The 22,281-nt window shown below is 45.1% G+C and overlaps 1 protein-coding gene and 1 pseudogene across 1 annotated transcript in view; one reads left to right on the top strand and one right to left on the bottom strand.

The window, feature by feature from the left end:
- The first annotated feature begins 900 nt into the window (after positions 1 to 900).
- WDFY1 (WD repeat and FYVE domain containing 1) overlaps positions 901 to 22,281 on the top strand; it is a 58,354-nt gene continuing 36,973 nt past the window's right edge. The window contains 2 exon segments of the mRNA XM_049768174.1: positions 901 to 1,069; positions 19,383 to 19,450. Of these exon segments, the coding sequence (XP_049624131.1) occupies positions 933 to 1,069; positions 19,383 to 19,450 (205 nt within the window). The 5' untranslated portion in view covers positions 901 to 932.
- On the bottom strand, positions 18,058 to 18,156 carry LOC126002297 (uncharacterized; annotated as a pseudogene).

Raw genomic sequence — 22,281 nt, forward strand, 5'->3', positions numbered from 1 at the left:
CACATGCCAGGCAAAAGCTTTACCCACTGTGTTATTTTGCTGATCCAGAAACTAAGTTCTCTCTATCTCTAAAAAGAAAAAAAAAAGGTAGCATGGTAATAATACCCACAGACAATAGAGATGAGGGCCAGGAGGACCAGTCCATGGTAGGACTTGCCACAAAAAGGAGGGGAGTGAAGTTAGGACAGAAAAGCGAGCAATGATAATGAGAATTGAAAATAGTCACTGGGCAAGAACTGCTGGCTGAAAAGAGGTAAAGTGATACCCTTTCAGTTACAATATTGCAAACCACAGTGACTCAGGATTGTGTGTGTGTGTGTGTGTGTGTGTGTGTGTGTGTGCAGAGAAACAGACAGAGACAGAGAAGAGAAAGAAGAGAAGAAAAATGTCATAGAGGGACTGGGAAGGACAGGGGAAGAGCAGAAGAGAAACTGGGACCATTAGTGATGGGAAATATGCACTGGTGAAGGGATGGAGGTTGCACATTGTATGACAGCAACTCAGTCATGACCAACTTTGTAACCGCAAATCCCAGTGATTCAATTAAAACTTTTATTGAAAAAATAATAAAAAGAAATCCACCTCTCTTACAAACAAAGGCTGTCTGATGATAGAATAAGATATCAGGCAATTCTTTTCCGCTCCAACTGCTCAGTGCCTCCCAGGGTGAAGGCCTGGAATTTGCAGCCTTTCTTTCTACCCGCCCTTTCCCCCTTTACTCCGCCTTTTCTCGCTGGCGCCCGGCCGCGTCCTTTTGGAGTGCGCGGCTGTCTCCGGCAATACGGGCGGAAGGAAGGCGCCGTTCTCTAGAGTTTACGGCATCGGCCCCCTGCGCCCCGGAGCCGGAGCGCACCCGAGTCCCCGCCCGCCTGCCCGCCCGCTCGCGGCCGTCACTGCTGGGCCCGGGCCGGGGAGGCCGCCGCCGCGCGGAGATGGCGGCCGAGATCCACTCCAGGCCGCAGAGCAGCCGCCCGGGGCTGCTGAGCAAGATCGAAGGCCACCAGGACGCCGTCACGGCCGCTCTGCTCATCCCCCAGGAGGATGGGGTCATCACGGCCAGCGAGGACAGGTAGGGCTGGTGGAGGGGTGCTCTTGTGTGTGTGTGTGTGTGTGTGTGTGTGTGTGTGTGTGTGTGTGTGTGTGTTGAGGGTCTCCTTCCATCTCCCCCTTCCATGCAAGATCCTGGCTTTCTGATCCCGCTCTTCATCTCCAACCGGACCCCAAGTTCCCCCTCCCCTCCCCCTAGCCTCTCCCCTTTCCCAGATTTGGGGCCTGCTGCCTTCTCATTCTAGAGTTTTTCGTTCCTGGTTCAACCCTCCCCGAGCCACTGCACCCCTCTTGCAGTGAGGGATCCGAACCCCACTAATTAATTCCTTTAAGTCCCTTCCACCCAACTCCCATTCTACTTGCTTTCCTCCAGTTTTGGGGTTCCCCGCCCCCTCCCTTTTGGCACCCTCTCTAGCTCTGTGTCCCAGCTCCTCTGTGTCCCACCAGCTTAGAATCCCTGTCACTTTGGAGATGTTTAGAATCCCTCTCTCTTTGGTCTCTCTGGACCACTTTTCCCCTCCTCCTGCCTGCTCTCCCTGGCGTTCCAGCTTCAGGCCTATTCTTACACCCCCTCTTTGCCAAGTCCTCAAAGGTCTCTGCGGGTCCAGCTGCCTGGATTCCCTTCTTGCAAACACACCTCCTGGGACTTCCAGCCTCTTCTTGAGCTTTACTCTAAGGCTGACATCAGCCCTTAGGGGTTCCAGCCTCTTCTTGAGCTTTACTCTAAGGCTGACATCAGCCCTTAGGGCAGTTATTTTTCCAAAGTGACTACAATCACCTGAACTCACTGTTGACTAAGTCAATAGTTGGTTTCTTCTTTTCTTTCTTTCTTTTTTATTTTTTTTAATAAAAGAACTTTTTTTTTTTGGGGGGGGAGGGAGGGGTACTCAACCCTTTGAACTGTCTTCACCTGGAAGGCAAACTCAGTGTTGAGTTTGAATGTGAAGAATGAAACAAAACACTAAAACTATTCATCTGTGTATACCCTGTCATGTGGTGTTGAGCTCTTCTATCCAATTAGTTCTAGTTCTCTCCAAAGAATGAGGAAGAAGAGAAAGAAGAGAGAGAGAGAGAGAGAGAGAGAGAGAGAGAGAGAGAGAGAGAGAGAGAGAGAGAGAGAGAGAGAGAGAGAAAGAGAAGAAAGTTTAAAACTAAATACCTTGACAAAAGCCTCAAACATTTAAAAGCTGGTGACTTTTACCATGTGGATTGGTCGGAAGTGACTAATATTTATTGAATGAAACTGGTTCCTGGCTTCCCCAGCCGCTATAACTGATGATTTGCAAAGGCTTTGCCATTCTGTCACTGAAGACTGGACTCAACTGCTTGTAATCTTACTTTTTGAAGTTACTTTGAGGACTTGTTCTGCAGCGGAGGGATAAGAATCCCCCTGACACCTCTAGTTCCTGGGACCTTTGTGTTTTTGCTTTTGAGAGACCTAGTTTATTTGTAGCTGACTGACATCCTGCACCTTGAGAGTGACTGAGAGGACCTGGGTTGTTGGTGTGTTAGGGAGACAGTGGGTGGCTGTGTAGGCCCCAGAGAGAAGAAAGGGTTACCTTCCCAAAAAAGACAGAAGCCAGAATAAAGCTACTTGCCTAGTGAGAGAATTAGACATAGGCAACATTTTACAGTAGTTATCTTTATTTTTCAAAGTATTTTACTTATGGCTTGTGCATGTTGGGTAAATTGCTGAATCTTGGAGGGCCGTGGCTGTAGTTAAACTGAACTGTGTGCTAGGGAGAAAAGTGATTACTTAGCAAAGTTAGTGGGATCCTGAGGTCAGCTCATTTTCCCATTGGCCACCATCTTACCGCAGGGCCTTGGCACACAACTGGACCAGGTGAGGGGATGTCCTCATGGGATTTTCTGGAAGGAGGATGGCCTTATTAGCAGATGGCTGCTTAAAGGAGAGTTCAAGACTGCACTTGGCAGCATTGTTTTGATACCTGCAGGGAAATGGGACTGGCTGGCTTGTTTCCACTGCCTTAAGTATGGGCGATGCTGTGCAGTCACCGCCTCATTGATTTCCATATTTAGAAGTGCCATATTTATCCAGCTCCTGGAATTCGGATCAAAGCCCCAGTATCTCCCTAATATAACGTATGATTCACCGAATTTTTTTTTATGGGCCCTGACTTAGAACCAGCATACACAAGAAACAAAACTCTGATTGCCCTACTTCCTTGGGCAAGCATTTATTGGACACTTGCTGTATGCCCAGCCCTGCTTGACCTGATAGCACTCTCTGCACAAGGGTCACTAGTCCACCCTTGTGTCTCAATATCCAGCGCACTGTGAAGAAGCCATCAGGCTTCCCCCCCAAAGAGAACCTTTGCTCAAGGGAACATTATGGGTTGGAAGAGTAGTCTGTGGAGGGCGTGATGACAGAGGGAATTAGGCCAATGTTTGTTTCTGGGTGACCCTGCCAGAAGGTGGAGGAATGATCATGGCTGGAAGGGGTGATCACGGTGGAGTCCTGGGATATGGCAGGTCCAGGGTCCATTGTGAACAGACCTTCCATGTGGCTCTGAGACTGTTTTCCAGGTTGTATGTGAGTTATCTGTCAGAGAGATCCAAGACAGGATCAGAACTCATCTATTCACTCCTCTTCACTGCCTGGAGTGATTCCTGAGCACAGAGTCATGAGTAAACCCTGAGGTCAGAGCTAGGAATAATCCCTGAGCACTGAGCCAAATAAGTCCTGGGCACACACAACAGGTATGGCCCAAAAATTTAACAAAAAGAAAGAAAGACGTAGCACTTTCTTAAGGGCCAGAGTTCTTAAAGCGGTAATGCTAGTCCACTTCGGTTCCCAGTACTGCATATGGTCCCCCAAGCATTTCCAGTTGGGGTGCTGAGAAATACAGGGTCCATGCAGCCTCCCGCATTTGACCCCTTGCTGGAAGCACAAGTTGCAGTAACAGCCACAGGCTCCATCACTGCCATTTGATTCCCACAGAGCTTGTTTGGCCATATGTGGATTTTTCCCTACTTACAAGGGAAATAGTTCTGGACAGTATGGGATCGATTGCAAGTGAGAAATACTAGGTTGCAGCCTTTGCGTGGTTTTGTTGGCCTTCCTCTTTCTGTTAATGAGAAACATTATAAAACCAGAAAATGAACTTGGGCCTGGGGAGATCACCAAGAGTCCGCCCAGATCCTGATTTGGATGCCCCCCCTGTGGTCACTGAATACCTCAGGGGTAGCCGTGGTGGCCCACAGCATGATAGACATATCCTGCCTCTGTGGAGTGCTTGTCTCACCCTTTAAGTGTCATGTGGCCTGGAAGTTTTTTTAACCCTGGCAGGGTGCCATCCTCCAGGTGCCAGTGGTCCCAGTGTTGGCCTTGCTGCCTGTTTGCCACTGAGATCAACTGCTAATACTGCTGATCCTGGAATCATTTGTCAGTTCCCTTCACCTTCTCTAGCTATCCCCCGCAATGAACCTTTTTCTACCAGCTTCTGGGTACAGTTTCCCCCAAGTTATTCCAGCTTCTCTCCCAATGAAACTAAACTCTTGCTAGGGCAGAGGCAAATCCAGATGACTCCCAGATGAAACCAGATGAGGAACATCACACTGTGTCCTTCCTGGCCTATGTGCTTAGGAGTCCAGATATCATCCTCTGGGGTTTCTTCCTGCTAGGAAGAGTGGACAGAACTACTTGGCAGTGCTATTGCTAGCATTTAGGGATGCATTCACCTTCTACCCCCTTCCCCAGTCATATGTTTGCTTTCAGGGTCACCCAGCAAATAAGATGCTTTATGTCCTATGGAAGCCAAAGAACCCCCTCAGTTTGCTCATGGAACTACTTTCCAAGGCCACACTTGCCTTTGGGATTCATCACTTTGGTTTTCCCAGTTGCCTAAAACTTGGCAAAAAGGAGATTTTTTTGCAGAGTGTATGAACAGAAAGTGTCATGTTGCTAAAAAATTTTTTTGTTTTTGTTTTTTGGGCCACACCCAGTGGCACTCAAGGGTTACTCCTGGCTATGTGCTCAAAAATTGCTCCTGGCAGGCACAGGAGACCATATGAAATGCCGGGATTCAAATCACCTTTGGTCCTGGGTTGGCTGCGTGCAAGGCAAATGCCTTACTGCTGTGCTATCTCTCTGGACCCTTATTTGTTTTTATTTTTTAAATCCTTGAGAGAATGAAGTCAGACAGAGGGATCTGTCTTCAGAAAGTCCCCTCCTTGGTGATAACTTTTCAGAACCTTGACTCCAACCATCTTTTTCCTGAAAATTAGGGAAACAGAAAATGAAGAAAATGAAACTCCACATTAGAAGAGGAAAGAGAGAAGGGAAGAGGAGGGGCTGGGAGGAGAGGGAGATTAAAAGGGAGAAAAGAAAGAAAGGTAGAGAAAGAGACTTGAGACTTGAGCATTGGTTGAAAGGAAGACTTGTTAAAAGGTAAAAATGTCGGGCTGGAGCAGTGACACTGTGGTAAGGGCATTTGCTTTGCACACGGCTGACCTAGGATGAACTGCGGTTCAAACCCCCAGTGTCAATATGGTCACTAAGCCAGGAGCGATTTCTGAGTGCATAGTCAGAAGTAACCCCTCAGTGTCACTGGGTGTGGCCCAAAAACAAAACAAAACACACACACACACATACACACACACACAAACACAAAAAAGGTAAAAGGTAAAATTGTTAACAATCTTACATAAAATTTTATATGACTAAGAGAGACCATGGGGCTTGGGGCAAAATTACTACTCTCACCTTTGTCTATCTCTCTTTCTCTATATGTCTCTATCTTTTCTATTTTGTTTGGTGGGGGGCAACACCTGGCTGAACTCAGGGCTTACTCTGGGCTCCACACTCAGGCATGGCTTAGGGGACCATCTGAGGTGCTGGGAATCAAACCTAGGTCTGCTGCATGCAAAGCAAGTGCCCTCCGTAGTGTTCTTTTTATTGGGGGGGGGGCACACCTTGCAGTGCTCAGGGGTTACTCCTGACTCTGCACTCATAGATCACTCCAGGCTCAGGGGACCATATGACATACCAGGAATCAAAACTGGGTCAGCTGCGTGCAAGGTAAATGCCCTATCAGCTGTGCTATCACTCCTGTACACCTCTCTGCTCTTCTCTCACTCCGGTCCTCCTCTGTTTGCTCATCTGATAAGTGGAAAGAATTCTAGTATCTTCCTCACAGGCTCTTGAGTGGTTGATGAGTCAGTGTATATGCAATGTGCAGAGCTGCGTCTAGTTCTATAGATTTGCTACTTAATCACTTTAATCTCATTGGAAACTAAAGATGTTTCTACTTATTGCTGTTGTATGGAAATAAAATCAGTGTCCTGGGATAGGAGAGATATAGTACAAGGGCAAGGTACTTGCTTTATTTGCAGCTGACCTGGGTTCGATCCTTGGCACCTCTTATGCTCCCTGAGAACTGCCAAGAGTGGTCCCCCAAAAGAGTGGTAAGCACTAAGCACCTCCATCTAAAAAAATAAGAGGTGCCAGAGACATAGTACAGCACTTGCCTTCTATGTGACCAACCCAGGTTCCATTCCTAGCATCTCATATGGTCCCCTGAGCATTGCCAGGAGTGATCTCTGAGCTCAGAGCCAGGAGTAACCCCTGAGTATCACCAGGTATGTCCCTCAAGCTAAAAATTAGTGTCCTACCTAATGCTGTTCCAGGAATTGGGAGTTTTAAACAGCCTTGCAGTCATGCCTTCTTGTCCATTTTGGGTCACATATGATTCTGTTTTGCCTTACACAGCTATTATCCTTCTGGAGGGCTAGAGAGATAAATGCAACAGATAGAGCACTTGCCTTGCACACAGTCAACCTCAGTTTGATCTCCAGTACTCAGCACGTAGAGTCCTGGAGCTCAGCAAGGAGTGATCCCTGGTCACAGAGCTAGGAGTAAAATCCTGAACACAGCCAGGGTGGGGCCTGAGGAAACAAAAACCCTTCTTTTTTGGTTGTTGTTTTTGTGTCCTTGGTTTTTGGGCCATACCCAGTGGAACTCAGGGGTTACTCCTGGCTCTGTATTCAGGAATTATTCCTGGCAGCTCTCAGGGAATCATATGAGATTCCTGGCTTTGAATGCGGGTTAGCCTCATGCAAGGAAAGTGCCCTCCCTACTGTACTTGCTCTGGCCCCGGTTTTACAGTTCTATGTTAGAGCCCCTCAAATTTTTCCTATGTTTGCAAAACTTACTGTTAGTGTCTGATATTCCTGAGGGCCACATTTTTTTTTCTGAAGGACCTAGAACAGTCTCCCAAGGCAGAGGTAGAACCCTGAGAAAAGCAGGGTTCAGCTCCTACCTGGCTTGTTAGCCTATGCAGGAACACAACCCTCCTCCCCCAAGCTCCTTAGGGACTCCCTTACATTATTTCATTTCTTCTCTACTTCAGCCTGGTCTATATAAGGGCCTGGTTTTGGAAGCCCCATTTTCGGGTTCCAGGGAATTTGGGACAGACCTGGAGGTATGGTGCTGGCATCCATTTTGGGGGAGTTTGGAGTGGGGGACATCCATCTCCTGGGAGGCTGGCTTCTAGTTACATATGCCCTGACAGTCAGGGCCTTGCTTTTGGTTGGTTTGCAAGTTATAAAGAGGTATTGGCTGGACCCCACTCAACATAGTTCCCATCTCTCTAGTTTGCTCTTCAGAGGTTGTTGACTGAGTCCTTTTATTTAGGGGGTGGGGCGGAAATTGGTGGAGCTCAGGTGTTACTCCTGGCTCTGGCTCAGGAATTACTCTTGGCAGTGCTCTGAGGAACTTATGGGATGTCAGGGATCAAACCCAGGTTGGTTGCATGGAGGGCAAATGTCCTATCCAGCCCCAATTTGGAACCTTATAAGGGGCACAGAGGTCACAAATAAAGTATTTGGATGCTAACAGTGAAAAGGGAACAGCAGCTTGGGGCCTTAGGGGGGGAACATTATCCATCCACTCATCTCCCTGCTGGAGGAAACTCAGCATCCTTTGCTCCTTGAGGCTCTGCAGGCCATTTTCTTGTGATTTTTCTCAGCCAGTAAGTCTAACTCTACCATAAATAAGGCTGACTTCTCTGCCTTTCATCATAGATCTGCAGGTCACTCCAAATCTTGCATTGCCAAGGAGACTGGCTTCTTTCTCCTGCTGAAACAAAGAAGGTAGAGTTCAGCAGACTTGGCTGGCAGGAAAGGGCTATGAAGTGATAAAAGCAGATTGTCTCCAGGACCTCAGCGTCTGTCTCCTCTCCCTTCTGGGCTCACACTGCTTGGCTCCAGAAACCACTCAGGCCTCTGGAACTTTTCTCTATGGCCCCTTGAAGGTGATGCCTGTCTAGGCAAGAAGATCTTTTGTTGCCAGGAGCAGAAATATTTTAGAGTTGTAGCTGAAACGCAGAATAGTTCTTGCAACCCTAAGTGGCTGGAAAATCAGATTTCCTCTTGCTCAGGATTAAAAGAACCCAGGCCTGGGGCTTTCTCTGTGTGATGTGATGTACTCTGTCTGTATTGTCTCACTAGTTAAGCCAGATAATTCCTGTCTGTGGGTTTACAATTTACGGATGATTAAATGGCTTTGAATTTCACTATTTGGGGGTGGCTAGGTATCAGAGAACACGTGTTTTCTGAAGGTTCATGTGGCAGGTAGGATTTTGTTCATGTGAATTTACAGACTCAGGAGCTGCTTGAATCTGTTCAAGCGTGTGCTTGTGATTCATCCCAGGAAATAATGCAGGTCAACCCCACATGTGTTTCAGTCTCACAAGTGTTGGATTACTGGTCCCACCCTAATCAATATTCATATCTACCCTAGGGTGGGATCTGGTGATGGGTTTATTGGGTTATCCCCTACTTGGTATTCCTCTCCCACTCTAGGGTGTGTGTGTGGCCTAGCCCTTGTCAATAAAAGCAGGCGTCTGAGAAAGGCAGGCGCTCATTCTTCGGTCTTTCTTCACTAATCACTAAGCTGCTTTCCTCTTTAGGAGCATAAGGCTTATGTGGTGGGATTCCTTGCTTGAGTGCTGCATTTCCTGAATTCATTGTTGTACCTTTTCATTGTGTGGATTATTTCCTGCATCAACGTTTGTTTCCAGACTATGTCTCACCAGATTCTCCTTTTGGAGCCCTGGGTCTGCTTGCAGGGGAGGTACAGACTCAGATCTGCTTTTCATCTTGACTGTAACAGGCATCTGAGTGTGAGAGCCGATGCTGTGCAGAGAGCAATTGGTCCTTAAATCTCTCCATGCTGAATCTTCTTTCTGACTTGTTTCTTAGAGGGCCCTCCCCCTTTGGTAGATGGGCACCATACAGTGCCAGGTAACAACTTATGTCTTCTGCCATGTTATGGCCTGCAGTCTGCCATCTTTATCATCTCCTTGACACAGCTCTACCAGAAGGCAATGAAGTCTGCTGACTTGGGGACCCTTCCCCCAAGTGTGGGTGTAACTGGCTTCTCTTCAGCCTTTGGAGAGACCAGTTTGGGAACAAAGAGAGAAAACTTGCAGACTACTCTGGTGCCCGGGCATGACTTTGAGCAAATCAGCACATCTGGCCTACCAGAAACCTCTGTATTTATGAGTAATAACTTCACGTAGGCTATACAGATTTAAAATAAATATATATTACATATATATGCATCAGTTTGCAGCTTTTCAATTTGTGCCAAGTTGAAGATTCTATATTGCAATTAAAAACTAGAGGGGCTAGAGAGATAACACAGTGGATAGGGCAATTGCCTTACATGGGTTGATGCCCAGTATCCCTTATAGTGCCCCAAGCCTGCCAGGAATAATTTCTGAGTGCAGAGCCAGCAGTTACCCTGAGTACCCACCAATATGACCCCCCCAAAAACAAAAAGTAAAATAAAATAAAATAAAACAAAATACAAAAAAAAACAACAAGTGGAGCCAGAATGAGAGTATGGGGCTTGGGTTCAGGCCTTGCATGTGGCTGCCCTCAGCTCAGTTCTCATGTTCCCCTGAGAACTACTGGCTCTTTCCCATCCATCCCAGCACCAACATACTGGTTGGGAAGCAGCATTCCTTCCTCAGATGCCTGGTTTCAACCTGAGCTGGCCTGGCCAATAATTTCCAGGGGTGTCCCCACTACCCTCTAAACAAATGGACAGATTTCAAGTGAAGTAAGTGAGTATTCTCCAAACTTTGAAACCAGCCCTCAGTCAAGGCCAAGGACTCTCTCTAATGTTAGGGTCATGCATGGTTGACCATCGTGGGGACGGGCAGGATGGTGTCTGTGATCTGTGTGGCAAACCACCTCAGAACACTATGGCTCAGAACAAAGGGCTTCACGACTTCACTCGGGCTGTTAGAGCAGCCACCCTTGACTTTTCTGATCACCTTCAGCCAGTGGGCAGCTTGGTTGGGGGGGTCTGTACCAGGTAAAAGGCTGCTGCCTTGCTGCTGCCTCTCCCACCTACCTCCAGGGTATTCCATGTTCCTGGCCAGAAAACTTCTGTCTGATATCACAGGGAGGGCTGCAAAGGGCAGGGGTGCAGCAAAAGGTGGATTCCTGGCTGCTGTTATCCCTGGCATGTACCCCAAACACTCTGCAACAATCTTGCAGGCTCTTGTGGAGAGGCTTTCCAGTATGTCAGCACCCTGGGGAGTATACCATCTTGTCAGACATCTTGTCTGTGAGCAGTGAAGTTAGGTCGAGACTTTTCCATACTGTTTTGTTTTGTTTTTAGTAACTTTTTATTTAAATAATGTGATTTACAGTGTTATTGATTGTTGAGTTTTTAAGCATATAATATTTCATCACCAATCCCACCACTAGTGTCAACTCCCATCACCTACCTGTGCTCCTATACTCTGTCATCCCCCATCCACCTCCCTATCCTCTGCCTGCCACCTTGGCAGGCACATTACAAAGTCTGGTGGTTGCAGCTGAGATCTCTTATTTTCAGTGTTATTGAATCTGTTCTTTGAGAGTAGAGCTATACCATTCTCTCACATTCCCAGTATAACCAGTACCCTGACCCCTGTTCCCCTTTTACTTCCCTTTCTCATCTTCTTTTTTCCCACCATGATTTCTTTCCTTGTCTGTCCTTTTCTTCCCTAAACTCTGGGGCCAAGGGTGATCTAGACATCCCCCCCTTTACTACATTCCATTTCCTCATCCAGAAACATGGGTTTCTTTGGAGAAGAAAAGAGTCATTGAAGACTTCTGGTTTCCTTTCTCTTGAACTCATGCTTGAACTCACTCATGAACTCATTCATGTTTCAATTGATGCTGTTTTCTGAAAAGCCTTTTAAAAATAGTGTTTGGGGTGTGTGTGTGTGTGTGTGTGTGTGTGTGAGAGAGAGAGAGAGAGAGAGAGAGAGAGAGAGAGAGAGAGAGAGAGAGAGAGAGAGAGGAGGGGAGGGCACTTATCTCTTTTGTAATGGACCCAGATTTATCCCCGGCATCCAAGATGGTCCCCCAGCTCTGCCAGAAATGGTTCCTGAATGCAGAGTTTGGAATAACCCTGTGATCTATTCCTCCAAAAAAAATTTTTTTTTTTTTGGTTTTTGGGCCACACCCTGTGACGCTCAGGGGTTACTCCTGGCTATGCGCTCAGAAGTTGCTCCTGGCTTCTTGGGGGACCATATGGGACGCCGGGGGATCGAACCGCGGTCCGTCCTAGGCTAGCGCAGGCAAGGCAGGCACCTTACCTCCAGCGCCACCGCCCGGCCCCCTATTCCTCCAAATTTAATAGCATCCCCTCTCCTGGTCTAGAGTTAATGCAGGAGTTAGGGGTGAAATACAGGGGAATAGGAGGTAAGGCACTTATCTTGCATGCAACCGACTTCAGTTCTAATCCCTCCTTGACATAGCTGGCCCCTGAACATTGCCCAAACCTCTACTTTCTCAATAAAGAAATAAAATCCTGGGCCAAAGTGGTAGCACAGTGGTAGGGCATTTGCCTTGCATGAGGTTGACCAGGACAGATCCGGGTTCGATCCCTGGCATTCCTGATGGTTCCCCAAGCCAGGAGTGATTTCTGAGTGCAGAGCCAGGAATAGCCCCCCAAATGCCATCAGTTGTGGCCAAAAAAAAAAAAAAACACAAAGAAAATCCTTACCCCTCTGGTGCTGGCAGTGTCCAGGAACTTACACCTGCCTCCGGTTTGCCCCCACTCCCTTAGACCTCTTATGCTCTCCACAGTGACATTTCACAGATGCCACTGGGCGCCGAGATGTTCCAAGCTGCTCAGGGAAGTCTTAGTCAGTCTTTTTGGCCGGGACTTCTAGGAGCCGTGTTAGTGCTCACTGGGGGCAGACCAGCAGTCCTCCCCTCAGACCCACTGCCATGTGCACTCAGTGCCATGTCCTTTTTCTTGGGGACCTCACAAAGAACCCCAGGTCTTGCCCACCTCCCTCAAGTATCCCCTTCATTCCTCCCTTCCACAAATCAACCTCTTCACTTGCACCTGTTGCAAGCATGACTTGGACAGTTAGAGAAGTTCAAGCATTTCATACTATGCTTATTGGACAGTTAGAGAAGTTCAAGCATTTCATACTATGCTTAAAGAAAAAAATCATTTTTTTACAAACATTTTTAAACTGAGGTTTCATGATTTACAAAGTTATTCACAGTCAAGTTTCAGGAATACAGTGTCAAAATTTCCCAACACCAGTCTCATCACCAGTATCAGGGATCACTGTTGGTCAGGCTCAGAGGTATGAGGTACCAAGGATAGAACCCAGGTCAGCTGCTTGCTAAGCTAGCACCCTACCCATTCTGCTATTGCTCCAGCTCTATAGTGCACTTTTTAAAACTGTGCAGATGTTTCTGAAAACATTTCTGATGGTTTCTTGTTCTTTACAACCATTTGTAATGATTAGAAGCTGTAAAATTACATTGGTTTTAACCTGTTACATAAATTAATTCACACCCTTCCCCACAACACAGTTTACATTTTTTGAATAATGCTTTTACCAACCTCGTAAAATGTCTTTTCCTCTTTTCAATCTCTTAATAATGATTTCTTAAGTGTTAATTACCAGAATGGGAATTCATAAATCAGTTTTGTCATGATTATTTCTGTTGTTTGTTTTCATTATTATTGGACAGGAAATAAGTTCCTCACTCTGGCATGACATTATTGCCAAAGAATTAGTTTTCATATAATACTGCTGACACCCCTTTTTGAGAAACCTAAAGGGGTTTCAATGTTTTCAGTTGTTTCTCTGCTTATTAAACTGTCTTAAAGCAATACAAGGACTTTTAAGACCATTTCAGTCTCAAGTATTTCATGAATGCAATACAATGCTGGTTTTCCATTGATATAGACAATCTAGATGATATATTTATATAAATGTAGATAATCTGTTTTTGCAGGACAGTAATGGACCTGGATTATGGATAATGGATATGGATAATGGATAATGGTGTAGCTGTGTATGCAGAGTAGTTTCTGAGGTTATATTATAGAGAAATCTCCTTTGCCCATTGGTCCAAGAGAAATAATTTCACTGTAGAGAAGTGCTTATCTCTGACACAGTGAATAGAAGAAAGTGGTACTGGGCCCTCTGCAGGGATAGACTTTGCAAGGAGGAGTTTGGAAAATTTCTGTGTGGCTGTGAAAGAAATGACACATTTCCTCTCGAAGTACTTTTGAAGTAACAGCAGTGTATTGTTTTTGATTAACTTAAAAATAGAGGCTGGGTAAAAAAAATTGACACATTTCAGAGGCTTTGATTTTAAGGAAAGAGTCTTGTTCAAAGTGATGTGGGTTTGGAGTAATGAGGAAAATTCATCCGTGAGGAAAAAAAAAACAGGTGGGATAAGCATCATGAAAAATGTGAAATGATTGTAGATGAGTGGGCGTGGGGTTGTCAAAATATTAAAGGCAAAGTTGAGCTGTTTTATCTTATGTCAATGGAGAGTGCAAATTCGACTGCTATCTAGGCAGAAAATGTGATTTCGGTAAAAATCAAACCATCTGGTCTTGGTACTGTAATGATTTATGTAATAACCTGATTTATTCGCATCATCTTTTAAGCTTTTAGTAGATGTGGCCAAACTATAGGGTTGTGTTGCTTTCCACATAATAAGTAATTTTTATTTTAATACATTTTAGTAAATTTCCAACTTACTAGGCAGTAGGTACTTTTTTTTTTCTTTTTTACTGAATTACCATGAATTTCAGAGTTATTCATGATTGAATTTCAGGAGTACTCTTTTGACACCAATCCCTTCACCCGTGTCCACTTCCCTCTACCACTGTCCCCAGGCTTCCCTCTATCATTATCATAGTTGTCCCTTTCCTGACCTATGTACTTTTCATTTTTCATTTTAAGTCTGCTCTTTTGTTTTTTTAAAGCAGTTCTATGGGACTGGAGAGATAGCATGAAGGCAGGGCATTTGCCTTGTATGCAGAAGGACGATGGTTTGAATCCCGGTATCCCATATGGTCCCCTGAGCCTGCCATGAGTGATTTCTGAGCATACAGTTAGGAGTAACCCCTGAGCGCTGCTGGCTGTGATTCCAGAATAAAAACAAACAAGCAAAAAAGCAGTTATAAATAAAACTCTCTCTCTCTCTTTTAACTTTGGGCCACACCTGGTGATGTTCAGGGCTTACTCCTATCTCTGTACTCAGGAATTACTCTTGGTAGTATGGGATGCTGGAGATCAAACTCACATCGGCTACATGCAAAGCAAAAACTATACCCACTATGCTCCACCCCCTCTAAGGATCATTTTTATAAACATATTTTTTTCTTAGAAATTTAAATCGAGGGGCCGGAGAGATAGCATGGAGGTAAGGCGTTTGCCTTTCATGCAGGAGGTCATCGGTTCGAATCCCGGCGCCCCATATGGTCCCCTGTGCCTGCCAGGAGCAATTTCTGAGCCTGGAGCCAGGAATAACCCCTGAGCACTGCCAGGTGTGACCCAAAAACCAAAAAAAAAAAAAAAAAAAAAAAGAAAGAAATTTAAATCGAAAGAACTGTTAGTTTACAAAATTATCAGTAGTTGAATTTTAGGCATAAAATGTTTAACACTAATCCCACCACCACTGTCTGCTTCCCTCCACCAGTGCCCCCAAGCTTCTTCCCTCTACCCCAGCTTGCCTCCTTGACAGGCACACTTTAAACATTTGTTTTAACTAATTAATTAATTTTTGCTTTGGGGGCCATACCTGGAGGTGCCCAGGGGCCTGTCCTGGCAGTGGTCAGAGGACCATATAGGATGCTTCAGATTAAACCTAGGGTGGCTGCCTGCATGGAAAGTGCCCCTACCTGCTCTGGTCTCTTGACAGGCACATTTTAAAGTTTGGTGGTTGTAGTCTGGGTCTCCTGTTTTCAGTGTTGTTGACTCTTTTTTGGGTCCAGAGTTATACCACTCCTCAACATCACCAGTATGCCTGAGGCTTCTAAACCCTGCACGCTGTTAACTTTCATTTTTTATCCTCCCCACTCTTAATTTCTTTCTTCTGTACTTCTCCCTGAGCTCTGGGCTTAAGGGTTGACCGAGGCATCCCAGCCTTTACTACATTAAATTTTCTCATGCAGTGACTCTGTATACCACTGAGATCATACGATGCTTGTTTTTCTTTTAACTCCACTCCATGTGATTATCTTTCAGTTTCATCCAAGTCGCAGCAAATCACATGATTTCATCAGTCATCTTTACAAATGCCTGTGGCATGTCATAGATGAGAGGAATTATGTAGAAATGGTGCCCCTTCTACCACATATTCAGAGAAGCTATGGCCTGGGGGGAGCCTGAAAGGGATGTCTTAGGGAGGATGTGAAGTTGCACGTTTGGGCACATTTGCGAACAAGACTGTCTGGGATGCATGGTGGCCATCACCTACACTGAGCTTGTGTGGTGACACTCGCTTTGACACAGCCATTGGGGAACTGTGAGCATGTGGGGCTGTGGGGTGCTTGTCTCTGTCTGAATTAGAGCTACTGCTCTATGGGCCTCAGGTGGGTTGGACTTTGAGCTCCTTGGGAAGAGGCTGACTGCTGAGGATGAGCAGGGCTAAGGATAGTGGGCCTGGTAAAGCCAGAGGCCAGGACCCATGCAGAGGGACCACTTCATCAAGTAAACAAGCAGAAGCTGCAGTCTCGTTCTGATACCCAAAAGACCAGCATTTTGAAGGTATCAGATATTTAGCTGGGCGTCATATTTCTATCTGTTTCATAACAATAGGCATGGAACTAACGATTTGAGTCCCTAAGATCCAACTTAGTTAGTAATGCGATTGCTTGATCTCTCTTTCTCTCTCTCTCTCTTTCTCTCTTTTATGCTGAGGAACTTGCAGGATGAATGGTCAAGTTCTGCTTGATGTCCATTGAAACTCTTTAAGTCAAGGCTGGAGTGACTTGCCTTGCCCTAGGTCTTCTGAGCAACACCAAGGATGATTTCTGAGTGTAGAGCCAGGAGTAACCCCAGAGCATTGAGGGTGTGGCCCCAAACTGAAACAAACAAAATTAAATCTTTTTTTGTCATAGCTTAGTCTGATTCCTAGTCTTCTAGCTCTACGTTTCCCCCTAGGTATTTTTTATAGGAGAAACTGAGTCATTTGTCATTTCCCAGCAGTTTTTGGTTTTGCCAAGTGAACATGTTCTTATTGCTCTCATTTCTGCTTTCCCTAAAATCAGGTGGCTGGATCTGGAGGGTTTATCAGATTATGTTTGAAAATAAAATTGGCATTGTGTGACTTCAGTTGGTTTTGTGTGGGCTTTCTCTGAATCTGATGTTGTAAACACTTATCCTTGCCAGTTAAATATTTCTCATAACTCCCTGGTCATGGTCACAAAAGAGAAAGATCTGTACAATGAAAATAGTTAAACCTGTAATGTTTATAAAAGAAGAAAACCAAGTTCTCAAGTATAAGAATCAGCCACCCAAGAATAATAAGTTGGTTTAAATATTAACTCACAAAGGATTAAATTTTAAGTTGAGGAATTATAAACTGTAAAAATTATAGGTCTCTTTATGCACATTTAAATATGATCTCCTTTTTTCCTCTTAAATTGTTTTGTTGTTGGTTTTTGGTGTTGGTGTCAACACCTGGTGGTGTTTAGGGCTTACTACTGGCTCTGTGTTCTGCAATCATTCCTAGTAGGCTCAGGGGACCATATGTTATACCAGGGATGGAACCCTGGTTGGCCAAGTGCAAGACAAGAGCCCTACCCACTATTTCTCTGGTTCCTCACTCTTAAGTTTGTGATTTTATCTAAAATGTGCCTCACATGGTTGCTGCCTCCAAGTTAGTCTACCTTGGGGCTTGAGAGATAATGCAGGAGTTAAGGTGAATGTTTTTCTTGCATGTAGCCTACTCTAGTTCTATCCCAGAACTTCAGGCCCCCCAACCCCAGGAGAAGTTAGCCCTGAGCACAGATTCAAGATTAGGCTGGGTGTGGCTTCCAAACACAAACCAAAAAACAAGCTCTGTCTAATTCTTCTTGGGGAACTTGGTCAGGTAGGATCTTGTTTAATGGTGCTTGAGTGAAGAGAATATTTAGGATTCCTCTTAGAGTCTCTCGCTGAGTTCTTTAGTACCTGTTTGATTGCAAACAAGGAAGCCAGGTTGGCTTAAGTCTCTTAAGGGCCCTTATGGGTGCTGTGGGTGGTATCTGCCTCACTCAGGGAGGGAAGTTCAGCCTCTGCCTGAGTCCCTCCCCTGTAAATATTCTGCAGCAACATGTGTGGTGTGTGTCTTATCTTCTCTATTCTCTCCCCTCCTCCTCCCTTTTCTCCCCACACCTCCTCCCTCCCCTCTGTCCTCCCTTTCTCTCCTGAGTTGTTCCCAGGGAAGAAACTAGTTGATCCAGCTAGAGTCGAATGCTGTTTCTGGCTTAACCAGTTATGATTAAGCCTGGGGCCTAGAGACAGATCCTGTTGCCAGCTTGGCTGGTAGAGGCTGCCTGGGACCCACTGATAGTGGCCAGAAGACAGGGCATGCTGGACTGGTGGCTACTGCACACCCACTTCTCACACACATGGAGTTCATTAGCCCCACCACAATGCCAGAGTCCCTCTTTAGTTTGGGTGACTAAAACTTATTATTTAGGGCTTTTTTTTAAATATATTTTTTATTTTTTAGAGTATGAAATGTTTCATGAATTTTCATGTCATCCTTGAGCAGGGGCTATGCTAATCTTCTCTGTATCATTTAAATTTTTGCCAAAGCGAAGATTTTATTTTTTAACTAAGGTCTAATCATATCCTTTCATCTGCACAATTCTTGGACGGTGGGCAAGTTCTGTCTGTTAGGGTCCAGAGTCAAAGGATGAGACCACACACTTGGAGTAAAGCAAAACAAAACTTTATTCTGTCAGCCACAAGCCCCATAGAGCTCCCAGAGGAGATGACCCCTCAAAGGTTACTAACCAGATTATATAGGAAGGGGATGAGGAGGGTTCTAGCTTCTGATGATCTTTAAGATGATTGGCTGTTGTCTAAGGTACCCTCCTACCATCCATCCTCTCCTTTCCCAATAGGCTACCTGCTATGGCCTCAGTTTCCCTCGTGCTCCCCTCTCACCCTCTTGCCTCCATGACATTCTCCTCTCTCTCTTCCTCTTCCTTTTTTCCTTTTAGGCACTGTGGTTTGAAATATTGTTAATGCAAGAGTATCATGCTTATTATTTTATCTCCTTTGAACATCCAGTTCTTGTCCAGGGTGATCATTTCCAACTCTCATTGTCATGATGTCATGTCCCATCTCTGCCATACCTGCGCCTCCCCGCTCTTTGTGGCAAACTTCCTACCATAGATTGGTCCTCCTCACCCTTGTCTCTGTTGTCTCTGGATATTATTACCATACTATCTTTCTTATTATATTCCACAAATGAGTGAGATTAATCTGTACCTGTCCCTCTCCCTCTGAGTCATTTTGCTCATTTAACACTCTACAAATCCATCCAATGTATATGCAAGTTTCATGGCTTCATTTTTAACTGCTGTGTAGTATTCCTTTGTATTGTTCAACAGGTTCTTTATTCACTCATATGTTCTTGGACACTTGGGTTGCTTCCAGATCCCGGGTAGTGGATAGTGCTTTGCTGATTCATTTGTACAAGAGAAACCAGTGAAGAGTCTGTAGATTCCATAGTGTGTGTTATAGAAGGAGCCTTTACCTTGTTATTTAAGCTATGTGTCATCCTGACTTCTTGGTAGGGCAAAACTTGCTGTTTATGTGTAACTGTATGTATGACACTGTATCACTGAATGCAGGTAGGGGTGTTTGTGTCACATATGCTGGGTGGGCTGCATGTCAAATGAATAGGTATGTATTTGATCCATGTGTCCTTTTGATTTTTCATTTCATGGTTGACTGAGAAAGAATGCTGAAAATAGAGCACTTTTCTTGGACCTTGCTCAAAGCAAGTTTCTGAAGACAACTCTTGTTTTCTTTCCTCCCCAGAACCATCCGAGTGTGGCTAAAGAGAGACAGCGGACAGTATTGGCCCAGCATCTATCACACCATGGCCTGTAAGTGTCTGACTGGTCCCTCAGAGAAAATGCTTCTGCTTGCTTTGACTTTAGTTTTAATATGTCTGAAGCAGGACTGCTCAGTTTCAGAGTGAGATTCTTGGTAGCTGCATGCTTAGGCAGACTGGTAAACTGTAGGGAGACTTCTTTTGCAGAAGGAAATCAGGTCAACCAGCTGAACTGTAAAGACTTGGAACAAAATCAGATGGGGTACGGGAGAGGAAATGGGCTTGTCCCTCACCTCCACTGCCAGGCTTTCCCTGGTTTTTATTTGTTTGGGGGCTATGCCCAATAGTGCTAAAATTTTACTTCTGACTGTGCCCAGGGATAACTCCCAGAAGAGCTAACCCAGGTTAACCATATGCAAGACAATGGCCTCCCCTGCTTACTTATATTTATGGTAATTAGTACTGGAAGTGAACTGGGTTCTCTGTGTTTGCTCGGGAGCTCTTTTGCCTAATCTTTTAGCAAACTCTGAGCACTGTAGGAAGATCCCATCCAAGGCTCAATGCATTTTCAGTGGAAAATTAAAACAGTCAGATATGGGATATGGACAGGGGTAATAGTACAGTGAGTAGTGCTTTTGTTTTGCATGCAGTTGACCCAGGATCATACCAACCCAGTTTCAATCCCTGGTAACCCATATAGTTCCCTGAACATGGCCAGGAATGATCCCTGTGTGTAGTGCTAGGAGTTACCCCAGAGCATCTGTGGGTGTAAGTAATCCAAAAACAAAAACAAAAGCAGTCAGTTGTGTTCTAAAGATCTGGAAGATAAAGCTTTTGCATTGGAATTTTAAAATAGCCCTGAGATGGAAAGAGAGAATTAGATTTAAATCCAAGCACTCCACACTAATCCAGGCCACACTGCCACTCTTCTCCCCCACATCTCTCTCAGCTTTTCTGGAATGAAGGCTTAGTTTCAAATGCTCAGACACACACTTCCCCCTCCCCACTCCTGCCAGGCCCACATTGGGCTTGAGCTACTGTCATGGAAACTTGGAGAGGATGGGTCCTTTTTGTGTAGTTTGAGACCTGCTTGGAAGAAGCAAGGCTGTGGGGTGTCTTGCTGGTTTGTTCTTGGAGAGCTTTTTGTTACCTGGTTCTCCCCAAGGGGCCCAGGCTCTGTTGGCAGTGGAGTTCAGAGTGAGTCATAGCTCTGGGGTTTGTTGGCAGCATATACGACCAAGCAGAGAGTCAGCCCTTTTGCCAGCCCCCTCTCCTGGCTAGCACAGGCCAGCCTTGTGCAGTGTGCCTTCACTTCCTGTGGTCATTTTCCTAGCCATGGGTCAGTGGTCAGGGGCTTCCAGTGTTTGACTCACTAGCAGCTGGGGCAGGCTGACCAGCTTCTCGGGCTTGGTAATCATTGAGCATAAGGTAGAATTTCTGAAATACTGGTTTAAAGAGAATTTTAATAGGGCTGTCAAACCTGGTGACAGGTAAGATAACAGAATGCAAAAATTGATGTTTGGCTCCCTGAAAAAGGCTGGGAATGTGACTCAGCAGCAGAGCACATCATTTGTATGTGAGACGTCCTGGGTTTGAGTCTTGGCAGTGGGGAGGGAGGGAGAGAGAGACAGAGAGAGAGAGACAGAGATAAACAGAAACAGAGATGGAGAGAGACAGAGACAAGAGAGACAGAGACAGAGATGGAGAGAGACTGAGACAAGAGAGACAGACAGAGACAGGGAGAGGAGAGGAGAAAATAAGGAAAAAAAAAAGAAAAAAAGAAAAGAACAGTAGATTCATAGAAACTCTTCCAGCCTTGATTTTTTTTTTTTGTGCTAAGCTTGTGTGCTCTGCATGCACCATGGCACAAACCTTTTTCACTGTGAATTGTGAAGTCACTGATATCTTTATAAAGGTGCTCCTAATAAATTTAATTTTCTTAGCTTGTTTTTGATGGGAAGGGGCAGGGAAGAGGTGGTTGATGGGACACTCTGATGCACTTAGACTACCTTTTTTTACTAGACAGCAAAAAGGTACTTTAAGACTGATCACCTCTTGTTTCCAGTGGTGCAAGAATTCCATTGACAGAAATAGCCATAGCCAAAGGGACTCCTGACAATCATCTGGGAAGGTCTTCTTGTAATGTATATTGATTGGTTCCTTACTAATGCTGTTGCTCTTATTCTTTTCATCTCTCCTACCCCCACAGTTAATACTCTGATCATAATTTAACCTGCTAAGTACTTTCCTTAGAGTTTCCTTGTACATTTGAATTAAGACAGACTGAGATGGACTTTGTCCTCTAGTTAGTTCACTTATTCCTTAGTTTTCTTCTTTCTTTCTTTCTTTCTTTCTTTCTTTCTTTCTTTCTTTCTTTCTTTCTTTCTTTCTTTCTTTCTTTCTTTCTTTCTTTCTTTCTTTCTTTCTTTCTTTCTTTCTTTCTTTCTTTCTTTCTTTCTTTCTTTCTTTCTTTCTTTCTTTCTTTCTTTCTTTCTTTCTTCTTCTTTCCTTCCTTCCTTCCTTCCTTCCTTCCTTCCTTCCTTCCTTCCTTCCTTCCTTCCTTCCTTCCTTCCTTCCTTCCTTCCTTCCTTCCTTCCTTCCTTCCTTCCTTCCTTCCTTCCTTCCTTCCTTCCTTCCTTCCTCCCTCCCTCCCTCCCTCCCTCCCTCCCCTCCCTCCCTCCCTCCCTCCCTCCCTCCCTCCCTCCCTCTCTTCTTTCTTCTCTTTCTTTCTTTCTTTCTTTCTTTCTTTCTTTCTTTCTTTCTTTCTTTCTTTCTTTCTTTCTTTCTTTCTTTCTTTCTTTCTTTCTTTCTTTCTTTCTTTCTTTCTCTTCCTTCCTTTCTTTTTTATGATGATGAAGCAAAGTAGCAAGTTATTGACTGAGA

The sequence above is a fragment of the Suncus etruscus genome, chromosome 2 (genome assembly GCF_024139225.1).
Source record: "Suncus etruscus isolate mSunEtr1 chromosome 2, mSunEtr1.pri.cur, whole genome shotgun sequence".
NCBI classification, from domain to species: Eukaryota; Metazoa; Chordata; class Mammalia; order Eulipotyphla; family Soricidae; genus Suncus; species Suncus etruscus.